The sequence below is a fragment of the Zootoca vivipara genome, chromosome 3 (assembly GCF_963506605.1).
Source record: "Zootoca vivipara chromosome 3, rZooViv1.1, whole genome shotgun sequence".
Classification (NCBI taxonomy): Eukaryota; Metazoa; Chordata; class Lepidosauria; order Squamata; family Lacertidae; genus Zootoca; species Zootoca vivipara.
The window spans coordinates 35,625,365-35,640,569 of record NC_083278.1 but is presented as its reverse complement, the minus strand read 5'-3'; the positions used below and the strand labels follow the sequence as shown (position 1 = coordinate 35,640,569).

The following is a 15,205-nucleotide window of genomic DNA, read 5'->3' as shown; positions in this document are numbered from 1 at the left end:
CTAGATGCAATCTCCTGCAATGCATTATTGCACTGCATTATTATTAATGGTATCGTAAGTGTCTGAGCAGAGGCACTCAACACAGACAAGGAGCCCCACGCAAAGTGTGCTGTGGGCAGGACAGTCCTCCATAACCCAGTAAGCTACCCACTTCTCAGAACTTATCTTTGGGCAAAACAAGTTTGAGGCAGCAAGGGCTCTCACACCCAAACAGTGTATCTTTTCGCACCAAGGACTGTGACTACAAGTCCCGAAATCCCCAGCGGAAAACAAACACGGTCCGCTCCATTTCCACAGAGAAAAAAGCCCTGGAGGTAAGTTAGGAGCATTGAAGCTGGCTTATACCAACCCATACCATTGCCATGAAGCTCCACATGGTCTACACTGGCTGGCAGCAGCTTTCTATTTCCCAGGCCAGGAATTAAACCTGGGGCTTTTCACATACAAAACAGGCATTGTACTACTGAATGATGGCACTTTTGTGAGAGGGAACGGGGGGAGGTGGTGGTGGGCGCTTTGTGAGCAACCTCAAGCCTCAGGTGTACAGCTAGAATATTCAGAGAGGCTTGATCCACATCTGCACCGGAAGCAAAAAATGTAACACACTGTTTGCTCAGTTGTCCTTTTGGAACCCAAACACTTAAGTACGGTAAATTTGCTGGGAAGTTGCTGTGGGAAGGCAATTTTTGTAAGATATCCAGCAGCACATGCCTTGCAGCTTCGAGAAATGTTAATTGTTAATTGTCAATTGTCTTCATAATGCAAGCCTTTATGCAATGCTTGGGATTAATTAGTTAAGTTGAATGATGCTCACGGAACTAATTCAGAAATCCCTGAACTATGCCATTTATATAAATGGCTCTATTCTGAGTAGAATGTAGTTCTACATTTTTAAAGAAATCAAAAAATTGTTGACAATAATGCAGAACTGGCTCACCAGGTAGGGTGGAGCAGGTTTGTTAGCTTCTCAGCAGGTGTGTCGCGGTTGCTTAATAGGAGGGGGAACGTGCAAACACGTCAGCAGGAGTACCAGATTGGCTCCACGATTGCCTTTGCACTGTGCCAGCCTCCTCATCGCCTTGCCTCACATCTCTCCATCCCATTAAGCAACAGTGACCTACCTGCTGGAAAGCTAAAATAGTGCCTCCTCTCTCCCCACCACAAACTGCTACTGCAATCATCTCTAGATAGTGAGTACTATTTAAGCTACACATTGTAGTGCTTTTAGAAATGCACTTTCCGCTTTAATTACTGGTGGGGAAAATCCATTTGTATGAAGATGAGGCAAAAGAAAAGTCTGCAATATGGGAAGCCTAACAGTTCCTTGTTAGTAAGAAAGAGTGCATAGTAAAATCCCAATTTATGCACATCTCTAATGAGATGCAAAGGCAGAATTTGATGATGAGCCATGAAAAAATTTGCAGCCTGCCTGACACATGCTTTGTGATAACCAGAGCTAAGTCATCCTTTTATGTCTCAAAAGCAAGCCTGAATATCTAGGCAACATTCACTGCAAATTCTCTTGCTGACCTTAAACAGAAGGTGAACCCCAAAGTAAATTACCCTAAGCATTCCTTTGTTTAGTTTTAGGAGAACAAAACTTGGGCAGCAGCAAAATGCCTGTAGAAGGACGCTGCATTTCCCAGCTGTTTTCATGCCTTCAGTTTCCAAACAAGATTAAGAGCACCAAGTACTCAAGTTTCTGAATGCGTTGTCCTGCATGTAAATGCACTGTGCATGGGAATGGGGGAAAGGATCCCCCTGGACCCCCAAAGTGTACAGAAAAATTGTGTTTGGCTTAAAAGGGGTGGGAAGTCACAATGGGTGTACAGGTAAAATCCCCCTGCTACTGGGGCTGGCAGTTAGGCTGAAAGCAAGCCAGAGATTTGCTACTAGGGTGGAATCTAGACACATATTTAAAAAGTTGTGAAAATGCATTTTTTAAAAACCTTTTGAAAAATATATTGGATTTGCCATAGCTCACCATTGCCACCCAGTGTCACATTTGTGTAATGCACTTTACAACACACTTAAAATGTTTCATTTGCAGCTGCTTAGCTGAGTCCTAGGTTTCCTCCAGCCTAGGGCCCAAAGCTACCCCTTTCTAAGAGGATGGTTACCAGATTACATCCCCGCCCTCTCTCTCTCCTGCAAACTACCGGTATGTCAGGGCCTCCCAAGTCTACACTCATAATTTTCTTGTAATTTTTTTAAAGAATGCAATGGAATTCTAGCATTTTTCCTAGTGACAATAACAGCATCTGACGCTGGTCATTAATCTCAACCAGCCATGTTGCAAATTATGCATGTACGTGCAAGGAAATATCCTGGGATCATTCATTAAAAAAAATACGAACTTAATTTCTGAACCAGCTCATCTGTATCCTTGCAATAATATCTATTCTCTAAAATCAGTCACCTGATGAAAAGACAGAGAAGCAGCATCCTACAGTGCAGTCCTAAACTTGTCTACTCAGAAGTAAGTTTCACCTAGTTTACGGTAGTAGGTCTTACTCCCAGGAAACTGGGTGCAGGGTACTAAGTACTAAGGCTGCTGCTGCTGTGTGCTGAGTTTAAAGTAGACAATTCACCACTAAACTGAATGTAAACACTGTCTATTAATGCACTGGGTGTTCTTGTTTTTTTTTTACAGGCCCTGTTTATATAACAATAAGGAATGGGGAAAAACCCACCACCATTCTAGGAAAGGGGGGGGGAGAGAACAAGTGTGAGGGAGATTATACACTAGATGCCAGGAGTACCAGGGCATTGTGCTCACAGAACTTGCCAAATCAAAATATGGCGATGAATATGTTTTACTTTTAATTTGCCGTATGCAATGAACTTTCTTCTGTCCCTCTTAACCAGGCATCCCCAAACTGCGGCCATCCAGATGTTTTGGCCTACAACTCCCATGATCCCTAGCTAACAGGACCAGTGGTCGGGGAAGATGGGAATTGTAGTCCAAAACATCTGGAGGGCCGAAGTTTGGGGATGCCTGCTCTTAACCCAAGTGACACCAATACCAGCCTTGTTGTATCATAGGATTACAACCTCCACTCTGTGGGGCTTGCTTCACTGGCTTGGAATCAGTTACTTCTGAATTTTTCCATTATAAGATGGTATTTGAAGGAAAGAGAATGGACCTTTTCAAAAAATAATAATACAGTTCTGCAGGAATCAATTGCGCTATAACTCCCAAAGGCAAAACATGAGGGGAGCAAAAGGATCATCTGAATACACTCAGTGGCCACAGGAAGGATAAGGGGGGAATGACTAGCTGCTACTATTTGGGCTCAAGAAAAATGAACATTCATTTCAATCGCTAAAAAGGTTTATGTTAACATAGTTTTACTTTCCAAAGTAGTTCAGATTATACTTTTTATTAAGCTAAAATGTGGGAATGACACTTGCAAAACAATATAGATGGAACAGTGAAAGAGCAGCTAACCTTTCTGTGTGGATAAGACTTACGTTTATGTCTCTCATGACCTTGTATAATTTTCTCCTGAAATTTAGGATACCTAGATGTAATTGTAACTGAAAGTGTCCACTATGAATTCAAAATTGTTAGCCAGGAGGAAAACCAGGACACATCACACAATGAAGATCTCTTCTCCTTGCTCTTATTTGAGATAATAACCTATCATGTCATAGGCTAGGACATCTAAAGTATTAAATACTCCTATAATTAAAATAGCAAGGATGGGGATTGTGGGAATAAATGTACAAGGGAAGGAAGCCACCTTTTACCTCACATCAGCAACAGTATGCCTTCTCCTTTTCTTTTCTTCCATATTCATTTTTTTTCCTCTGTGCCCCGTCTCGCCATCTAATTCCCATGATATCCTTCTTTCTTTTTTGCCATCACTTTTGCAGCTCTCTAAGGACTTTGACCTTTTCCATAGTCAAAACATGCAAGCATGCAAAATTAAAATGTAAATAACTCAAAATAAAAATAAGGAACTAAAGGCACTGGCTCTACATTCACACATGATTTTAGAGCACTACAAAGCAAGCAAGAAAAAAGAAACAACCAACTTTGGATTTAAAAAAAACAAACAACCCAAATGCAAATTAAACAAGAACATAGACTCCAGCTGGCTAATTCTAAGAAGGCAATTATTTTCTGTTTCAGGGCTTCATTTTATGAGAACTGATTTATTATTGTCGTGCAATGTTCTTCACCTTTAACAATTAACTGAACAAGAACCTTTCAATTAAGCCATTCAGCCTGTCCTGTTGAACAGGGACAATTCAAGCGTGCTTTTATTTCTCAGAAGCAGACCAAGATTCACAAATCTGAAGTCGCTGGTTGCTTTGTATGTGGGGTTTTTTTGAAGTTAATAGCTCACTATCAGCTGTGCTAACTTTGCTGTCCTTACAGATATGAACTTTTGAGATTGCAAAGTTAGATGAGTCTGCTAGGAATTAATGAACTAAAACCATTTAAAAATTATAACTCAGTAACTATAATGAACACCTGATCTTTGCAGGACTATTGTTTTAAAATGATTTTATGTGAGTCACATATTTCTTGAATGAAATGTAAAAACCTCAAGAAGTAATTAAATATACAAAATGTTCTATTTTTTTTAAATGAAATAAAGCAGGGGAAAGTGAAATGTCCATTCTGTATTACAACTTACATTCAATACTTATTCAACCTCTTTCCTATCCTGAAGAAGAATAATGCAAGGAAACTCTTTAACACTTTTATTAGGTTTATAAAAGGAACGAAATATACCCTTTGATCTTATAATCACTTAAGCAGTCCCAGACTATGAATTACACTCCACTTTCACATGATTGATGCATATGAAACCTTAGTGTGTAAGGGAAGGGCCTTAGCTCAATGGCAGAGCATCTGGCTTGAATACAGGTCTCAGGTTCAATCCCAGCATATTCAGGTTAGGCTGCTGCCTAAAAACATGGAGTGATTGTCAATCAGTGTAGACAATACTGGTCTGCTTCCATATAGGGCAGCATCCTATGTTTCTGTGCTCTGAAGTAAGGGAGATGCAGAAGTAGGTTGCTATCATTGGCTGTTACATTTATAAAAATTGATGGGGTGCAACACCCGAGGAACTAGCTTTGCCTCATAGCCCACTGCATTGAACAGGTTAATGTACCATCATAAATCTACAGAATGCTGCAACCGAATGGATGGATCACTGCCATAAGGAAGAGACGGGCTGGGAGATGGTTGGCCATATCTATCTAGTACCCGCTGAAGTCATATCAGTTACAATATGTACGCTAATGTGCTGCTATATAACTCAATGCCATTTCTCAGCTGTTTGAGCTTTGTCATCAGGCATGTACATTTTAACAGGAAAATCTAAACTCATGAAAATTCGGCTCAGCTCTACCAAGAGTCTCCTTCCCAAATTTGAGGCAGAAGGTAGTAGTGGAAGGAAAATAGTCTCTTTGCTTCCCTTCCCCAGTGGAACACACAAAGACAGGTTACGTATAGCCATTGCCACTTGCTGGAGACCCAAGAGCTTCCTGTACCAAAGTTTCCATGTTGTCTCTACCTGCTTGCTGAGCTTGTCTAATGTTGCCGAAACCTAGAGGTCATCAGATTTATTTATTTATTCCATATTTATATACCTGCCCTCTAAAATGAGTTTTGGGACAGCTCACGAAGTGGGAGAAGGGGTGCAAACTTTCAATAAACTGCTAACGCCTCCCATCACTCACTCCATGGCAGTGATACTGCAGGAGCTGTTAGCTCAAAGGCATAGGACAGCCCTTCCCAACATGGTACGCTCTAGATGTGTTGGACTATGACTTTAATCAGCCTCAGATAGCATGGTCAATGGTTAGGGATGTTGGGAGTTGTAGTCCCCACCATGCTGAAGATGCTTGGTGTTGGACATTATGCTATTAATTCATACTAACTTATAGCTTGTGCTATAATGCAGGCTTGTAAATAATGGGCATGTTGGACATTGAAACTCTAAATAAAGAGGGAATTTTGTTACTGGCTTAAATTTGGGAATGACAGAGCTCTGTCTTTTAAATGAACTCATTGCAGCTAAAGTAGAAGGTATGGCCAGATCATGCTGCAAATCTAAAAACTGATCCAACTGGTCAACTTTTGTCAGAGATGGGATTCCAGCCTATCCCATTGCTCTAGTTCTCAGGTAACATTCAGTCTCTACTCCCACCTGATCCCCCAAAAAAGAAAAACCAAAGACCATTTTGTCATTAAAAAGAGCCAGAGGGTGAGATTTTTTTGGGGGGGGGGTGTTTTCAATATGTTCTGAGATAATGATTTGCAATTGCTGCTACCCGGAAAATCTCTGAAAAGCTGGTAAAGCTAGGAAATAGAAGGCCACAATCTTAATTAATGTTGAATAAATGGTGGAGTGTTGACAATATATTTTGTAACAACAACAAAACATTTAGCTTCATGTTAAAAGCAAAACAAAAACATGATAACTTGAACTTATGGTGATACTAAAATGGCAGAGGAACTAGGCATTTAAAAAGCAAAAGGATTTTGACCCTACAGTATTTTATTTATTTATTTCATAAAAATTTATATACCACGCGATTGTAGAAAAAAACACAAAGCAGTGGCAAACTACGGCATGCAGAACAAAATTTATACTTGTTGCAACTATTCTTCTACAAATATGACTGTATACGGAATACATTGCTTCTGTTCAATCCAACCTTTTCAATCACTACTATGGGAGCACAAAAAGGAAGACAACTTAGGACACCTTTAAATGTTACCCTGGTCACGTAGGTAGGACATTCTGCTAGTGTGATTGGATCATTTAAGCACTACTTCAACCACATGGCAGTCACTCACGGGAAAGTGGGTCCCATGCAACCAGGGTTAGATTTAAAGATTTACAAAGACACATCAAGAAAAGGGCACTATCTAAGAAGTTCATACTGCATGTGCACAAATATTCCATAGGGTTAACTGGCTGCAATACAGTTAAACTTCCCTTGTGGGACTATAGGGCCCCATTGATTATGTTACGAGGAAAGGCTTGACATTTTAATGAATGAATATATGAAACGCCTTTCAAAGAAAATGTTGATATTTCAAAAGCATTCCTGAAACTTATTTCCATATCAGTTCAGAGGTGAAGTCTACTGAATTCAATGGGGCAGTGTGGTTTTGGTTTGCAGTCTTGGTTTCATAAAGCTTTTGAGACTGCAGGCTCCTGTACCCAATAATATTTAATTTACTCTTCATAACAAGTGATTGTATGACTATGACTTTGGAACAAATGATTCTGTTAAAGTTCTGGTTTTTAAGCTAACCCACTATTGGTAGCTGCTCAGGTTTTGTTTTGCTGCTTCAGCATTCATAATCCAAAGTTTGAATTTCCTTTTTTCCTCCCCCCGCCCCACCCTGCAACTAGCAATTGCTGTTTGTATATGCGTGTGAAGAATTGATTATTTGAAATATCAATATATGTCTATGTTATGTACTGAGCTGAATCCTAGAACAATAGGATTCAGAATCAGCGGGAGCTACCCAATCCAACTCCAGGTGGAAGTGAATCCGCAACCTGATTGGCCTGCTGGAGCAGCCAATCAGGCGGCTGGCAGAAGTGAATCTGCTACCTGATTGGCCTGTAGGAGCAGCCAATCAGGCTGCAGGCAGAAGTCAATCCACAATATAATTGGCCCACAGGTGTAGCCCTGAAGTAGCCAATCACGCAAGGCCCATTGTGTAAATAATGTATATAAGCAGATGGTTTTGGGAAAAGAGCCACTCGTCTTCTCTTCTCCTCCTTGATGACTATGAGCTGAATAAAGAGCATGAAATTCACTCTCGACTCCGAGTATATTTCAGTCTACATCGCGAACTCACCTGATTCTGCCCCTCGGGCGCTCTGATTGCTCTGACATAAAGCTTGTGCTGCTGAGACGTGAGGCACTGCTGGCACGGGAAATGGCTGACACATCACTGACATCACTATCTGATGATTTGGCAGAGACGTTATCACAACTTCTGTACTGATCTGCTTGTATGTTATACTAAAGAGTTAAAAGAGAAAGTGTGAGTTCTCTTGACAGTGTGAGCGGGGGAAGCTTCATGATGTTACAAATCATTATATCATTGTGACACTGGTAAACTTCAGGAAATTTCTATTATTATTATTATTATTATTATTATTATTATTATTATTATTATTAAAAGAAATCCCCAAAAGAACAATGCTTTATTTTGCCAGACCAGTAGAGGGAATAGTTCTCAGAAGTCAAATATAACAAATTGCTCAGGGGCCAGTTTTCCTCAATAATAATAATAATAATAATAATAATAATAATAATAATAATAATAAATAATAATAATAAATGGCCTCACTTATAAATGATTTCAGTTCTAAGTAGTTCTATCCCAGCCTTCCCAAACCTGATGAGCTCCAGCTTCTTTGGACTACAATTCCCATCAGCCCCATCATGGCTATGCTAGCTGAGTTGTAGTCCAAATCATCTGGAGGGCCCCAGCTTGGTGAAGGCTCTCTAAAGTTGCTATGAATAAATAAGCAACCAACTACTGGGTAGCATTGTGCCAAAGAGACTCACAAGATGATATTACCATTGGCCTGGTGGCATTTTTTTTATAAAAAAAATTCTGTTGACAATAGTAGCATTTTAGCATGTTGACAACCTGCAAAGGCTATATTAATTGAAGATATAAAACTGAGGGGTTGATAAGTGACGATGACACCTGCTTTATGTTTACATCCCATAAATAAACTTCTAGGCAGACATTTAGCATGCCTGGATACCCACAACCCTGGGAGGAGCTTTGCTGGTCCCAGTGCTGTTCCTAACATTTGATGTGCCCATTCATGGCTCATTATGGGGAATACAAATGGCTATTCCTGCCTATACCGTCACAAAACAGTGTACTACACCCGTATTGGCAGTTACTACTTACTAGCACTAATGTTCAGAATGTGTACAAAGTCCAATACAGCTGAAATAGCATTTCAGCCCTTAAATATCCAATTGATCCCTGCACTTGGCAGGAGAGGGTCTCCTGCAGATGCCATCTTATCAGGAGGTCCATTCCATATCATGTTGGAATCAGGCCTTTAGCGCAGTAGAACCTACCCATTGGAATTCTCAGTTGGTTAGCGTGTAGTGCTGATAACACCAAAGTTACAGGTTCAATCCCATATGGGAGAGCTGCATATTTCTGCATGGCAAGGGGTTGGACCAGATGATTCTCAGGGTCCCTTCCAGCTCTATAATTATATGATTCATTCTATGAATTCCCTCCTGCTACATATTAGAGAGGTGCCATCTCTACTGTCCTTTCACTGTTCCCCAAAGACCACCCTCTTCCAAGAAGACTTTTAAATAGATATCTTTATCCCAGTCCACATCTGTATTGGACCTTTTTTTAACTTACTGGCTTTTTTATTCTTATTGTTTTTAAAAAAATGTTTCTATTGTTTTTATATGTGGAATTATTTTTAAATGGTTTATATGTGGAACTGTTCTTAACCGTTTTTATGCTTTTCTTGCTTTATGGTTGCTTTTGCTTTTTATAACTGTGTGTTTTATTGTTATGGAACTTTACAGTAACATAAAGTCATTTAATTAGGTAAATAATCTAATTAAATAAATAAGCATAATGGCAGTGTCAGCATTGTTAACAATGGCGTCTATTAACACATAGCTGTGCACATTTATGTACTGAAACCAGTGGGAACTGCATGGATTTCAGTAAGACATGAACAAACATACCTACAAAATAGACTACAGCTAATACTTGGTACCTTGGGGAAGATGCACAAATTATTAAGTATAATGTTAAGGTATGAAGTAAAGCTGATAGCATCTATTGCACAACACAGGAATTTTAGCCCTCAAATTATAACAGCCAGCCACATTTGAAAACTGAAGCAACCTGTTCAAAGAGTATCCTCTTGAGTTGAAATGTATTGGAAATATTTAGATGGAATAAGCTTTAATATGCTCAAAGATGTCTTTTGCTATTTTTTTATATCAGGTCCCCCCCCCCTTTGTTGAACTTATCTCATAAGCTATGCAACAAAAATCTATGTGGGGCTACCTTTGAAGGTGACCCGGAAACTACAACTAATCCAGAATGTGGCAGCTAGACTGGTGACTGGGAGCGGCCGCCGAGACCACATAACACCGGTCTTGAAAGACCTACATTGGCTCCCAGGATGTTTCCGAGCACAATTCAAAGTGTTGCTGCTGACCTTTAAAGCCCTAAATGGCCTCGGTCCAGTATACCTGAAGAAACGTCTCCACCTCCATCGTTCTGCTCGGACACTGAGGTCCAGTACCGAGGGCCTTCTGGCGGTTCCCTCATTGCGAGAAGCCAAGTTGCAGGGAACCAGGCAGAGGGCCTTCTCGATAGTGGCACCCGCCCTGTGGAACGCCCTCCCACCAGATGTCAAGAGAAAAACAACTACCAGACTTTTAGAAGACATCTGAAGGCAGCCCTGTTCAGGGAAGCTTTTAATGTTTAATAGATTATTGTATTTTAATATCCTTCTGGAAGCCGCCCAGAGTGGTTGGGGAAACCCAGCCAGATGGGCAGCGTATAAATAATCTATTATTATTATTATTATTATTATTATTATTATTATTATTAACAATGGCTATGGTAAGTTAAACAAAGGTGTGGGCTACCAAAGACGAGCTTGCACATTGCTCCTTCCTGGTCTTTTTAAAGCCCTGTACTGTGCTGAGCTAAATCAAGGTTTGGCTTAGCATAACATCCAAACCTGGGCTCAGGGATGACCTCTCTCCTCACTAGCCCAGCCACTGTAGCCAAGAGATTCCAGGACAATGTACATATGTGCATAGAAAGCATCACAAATACAGCAGTAATAACATAAATAGTACCCAGCCCACTAAATACAGATACATCGGAGAAGTGAGAAAGCATAGTACAAAAAGTTCTCCACCCTGGCGTAGATTTAAAAATGTTGCTTCCCCAAAAATCTCCAGCTTATAATGGTTTTCAAGATGGAGTGCAGGAACCATTATGCAGACATAATTAGAACAGCCTCCCTATGTGCCAGACAGATTTCAGAATGAACCCAGGGTTCCACTGTTTAAAGTCTCCAATCTAAGCCTAAACTAAAATGGGGAACACCTTTTCATAAAGTCTCCAAGCCCCTGTGAAAAGGGACTCTCTTTTGGCAATCGTTTTGGAGTAAATATGCACACAGGGAGAACTTTATCCATTATACAGGAGCAGGTGGAAAGGCACATGCTCCAGCATTATCAAGGCAACTAGATGTTGCTCCATTTTGTGACATTATACTGTGAGAGGCAGTTAAAGTATCCTCAGAGTGCAGGAGAACAGGAAACTTTTGCTTTGGCAATGCAGGGATATACTGAATTCCTCCCAGTAGGATAACTGTTGTTTTGCTTGCCCTCAGCAATGATACTGCAAGCAAAATTTGATTGACTATGTAGTGTCTTGATGTTATCTTCCACACTCCATGATCCCTGGTTGGCTAGTGGGGAGAAATGACTCTAGAGAAGCAACAACAGGAATAATGAAGTGAATGAAAAACCAAGGGAAAGGTAAGTCTGTCTTTCACGGGTGGGCCCTTTACAACCCCTCCCAATCTTTTCAGCTTGAATTTTTTCAGGGTTAAAAATTTGGTGCATCCCTCCTAGGTAACACAACTTAACTTTTTCACTAGCTGCAAGCTGGAGACGCATACCATTATTGTGCATGCAGTTTCATTCTTTCCAAACAAAAATACCCAACTTTCAACAAGCCCTCTCACTGGTTCAGAGTAGCAAACGTGGTGCTCCCCAGATGTTTTGGACTCCAGCTCCCATCAGGGAGCTGTAATCCAAAACATCTGGAAGGTACCATGTTTGCCACTAGCTCACTGTGTTCCAAACACCTTCAGATCCTTCAAGCTATTCTATTTGCCTTAGGTTCTTTATACATTATCTAAAAATCATGTTTCCAGTTTGGCAGCTTTAACTGAGCCATACATGGAAATGGCCGTGTCTAGTGCAGTCACACACACTGGCGTACCACCTCAAACATGACTGATAAAGAACCTGGAATCATCCTGAGAAGTCTGTTATTGTTGGGGGGAGATATATGTTAGATGTTAGATGTAGTTTTGCATACAACCTAAACTAGTACAGGAAGCAGCTGCTGAAATAGTAGTAGCCATACTGGGGCAATGTCTCTCAAGGATTCCACCTTCTCATTTTGCTCATCTCCGCTGTTCTGATTAAAGAATTGTCACATTTCATTGGTAGGCTTGCTTTTCTTAAAAATACGAAAGAAAAACCCCCATGAACACCGAACTCTTAAATTTAATAAACTCATAAACACTTATAAATCAGATCAACCTTTCCAAGCCTTGCTCTGTATCTCCAAGAGGCAAGACACTTATTCCAGTTATTCCAATTATACCAAACATCTACCTAAGAAAGAAACATCAAACACAAATATGCAAATAACTCTTGCCACTTTCTTGTGAAGCAAGAAAGCCCCTTTGGGGTGATTCTACAGCTCCCATTGCATAGGAATAAAGACAACTGTAGCAAGACAACTGTTTCAGAAAGCTTCTAACGTGCTGTAAAAACTGAATGGATGAAATTATGCCCCCAAAATAAAGTTAGTATTTGTAGTGACTTCAGGTCTTCCTAGAAACTTTTGTGTTAGATCGTATTTTAAATCAAGGTTTCTCCTTCCCCTTTCCAAATAAAGTATTATATTTTAACACTAACTTTACCTTAGTATATTGCTCACGTTCAAGTTCTTGACTAGAACCAGACTCTGTTGTCTGGTTATAACGGTGCATTTTCATTTTCATCTGTCTCGTTCGTTCCTCCACTACTAAATTTGCTGTAAAAACACATAATGGAAGCCTATTAGAAAGTGAAGAAAAACTTTTAAAGAAATAAATGGTTTACATGCAACTTAGACCTTATTTCAACTTGAACAAGTAGTACGGTATTCAAACAACAAAAAGAAGCACTGTGTGTATCACAAGACATAGGCATGCTAACGTTAATATCATGATCTGCCTGCAAATATTTATATGATACAATTCCAAATTTGTTACATAATTATAGGTGGTACAATAGATTCTAAACCAGGAGAAGAACATTTGCTTGTTGAAAGCTGATAAATCTTGGCAGTACAGTAGACCCGCAAATTATGCAGGGGATACATTATGGGGATAGAGCATAACGCCAAAATCATGTATAATCAAATCACATTGGGTGCAATGGCGGGTGGGATTGGCAAAGTTTTCCTCCCAGATGCCCACCCGCTTTCTATTTATTTATTTGCCAAGTTTGTAAAGCTGAATGTGCACAAGTTAAATATGTGTAGGTTGTGAGTCTACTGTGTCTGTAGAACTGTAGCATTCAATCATCTTAATATTAATATAACTATACTTTGTTATCCTATTCAAAATAACACTATGCAATACATGCAAGTGTGATAGATGTGGGTTCAGACAATCATTGCACTGGCTTCTATACAACTAACTGGATAAGGCCCCAGTCTTAGTCTATGCTCAAGTCTGAAAAAGGAGCATTTTTACACCTCACACTTAAACCCTTCGTAAGAGAAGCTGGCATTCCAGAAAGAAAGCCAAGCTGTGGCTTGTATTCAGCTAAGTTGAAATTAATGGATCTAACTTAGGCATGTTTAATTAATTTAAGTGTTACCTCTGAATAACAGTTGAATACCATCCTGTACGAAGCCTCTTCAGACTTAGATTTGAGTATTTGATTTACAGTTATTATATCACATTATATCACTCACTAATTGGGCCTGAGTGACAGACTCACTCACTCACTCACTCACTCACTCACTCACAAGGCTATCAAAATTGATAGGTTACTTCTCAAACAGCTAGACACTTGAAATCTGGTGCACACGCAGCCTGGTGCAATTTACATCTCCCCACAAAACTGGTGACTCAATGTATACACCAAAATGTTTAAACCACTCATGTACTGTATACAGGCAAGGTACTCTGATAACTCAAAGAGTCTGAGGTGGACGTTAGTATACCACTCTCAGAAAATAGGGGGCTCAAAGTACCGTATATCCCTCAAATGGTCAAGGTGTTTCCAGGAGATTCAGGAAGCAGAAATATAAAAATACACGAGGTCCAATTTTCATATAAGAGTATGTCTGGATTTTTTTTCTCATAAAGGTTGCCTACAATTGTGTATTTTGATTTCAGAGGTTACCGATTCACCCAATTTGTGATAACTAATTGATTTTACACAACAAAATAAGGGCATTATCAAAACCCTGAGCAAATCACGTTGTATTCTGTTACAATGATATACAAAACCATGTTTTATTAAGGAGATACACAACGCAAATGTGGCAAAATCTAACCTTAGTAGTTAGATTTCTCTCTCTCTCTTCAATAATGTTTTAATTTGGTAAAGTACATAATGTTATTTAAACTACAGCATGCCACAATAAATCGATGAGCAATATTAAAGAATAGCACATATTTAGCTTTAAGTTTAATATTGCCTAATTTTCCACATTCTTAGTCACAAAACCATGTTTTTAGTTGTAAAACTTCATGTAGTAAAGAGAACAAAATGAAACAGTGCCTCAAAACATTAACCTACTTTTTCAGATTCATGTCCCCTCTCTCATGCAAACCCAACTTTATCTGGAAAATGCCCCAAAATACATATTTAGATTGCTCACTATATAGTTACTTGTGCTGAAGTCTCAATGTAACTACATGGTGCCATCTGTACCAGATCTGAAACATTGAAGTGTTTATTACATGTGCAGCATGTTACGGTGTTGTTGTTGTTGTTTTTAAAAAACCTTTTCCTGTCTCTGTTATTGTTAGGTTGAGCTGCTAATATTACTTTTCTGCACACTGCACTGTACAATCACGTTGAAAAAACAGCATGCGATTGAAATAAATTAAAGAATTGTAGGCTATTCCATATGCCTCTTTATTACCTACAAATGCAATGATTCTTCAGACTGCAGATAGCAGATTCCAATATGAATGCATTTATATGAAAATAATGTGAGTTTATTAACTGAATTGTAGATTTGTGTATTAGAAACACTGTCTTTCAAATTCCCTTTCAGGAAGCCTGATCGACAAGGTATATTTTCTATAGAGCGTAGGTGAACAACCAGCAGCCAATGGTGCAGTCCCCAACCTCATTTTATATGGCCCCCAGAACTTTC

General features: G+C 39.5%; 1 protein-coding gene across 23 annotated transcripts in view; it reads right to left on the bottom strand.

Moving 5' to 3' along the window:
* Positions 1-15,205, bottom strand: part of RIMS1 (regulating synaptic membrane exocytosis 1) — a 225,102-nt gene that overhangs the window by 33,405 nt on the left and 176,492 nt on the right. For 9 of the 23 annotated variants that reach the window (XM_060272523.1, XM_060272525.1, XM_060272527.1 and 6 more), the window contains 2 exons: positions 12,744-12,856; positions 7,847-8,013 (listed from right to left, as the gene is read on the bottom strand). The exons of 7 other annotated variants lie outside the window; for them this stretch is intronic. In XM_060272523.1, the coding sequence (XP_060128506.1) occupies positions 7,847-8,013; positions 12,744-12,856 (280 nt within the window). Of the gene's footprint in view, positions 1-3,753; positions 3,898-7,846; positions 8,014-12,743; positions 12,857-15,205 lie in introns of those variants that run through there. 7 more of the 23 variants (XM_060272539.1, XM_035109623.2, XM_060272524.1 and 4 more) reach the window with 2 other exon arrangements.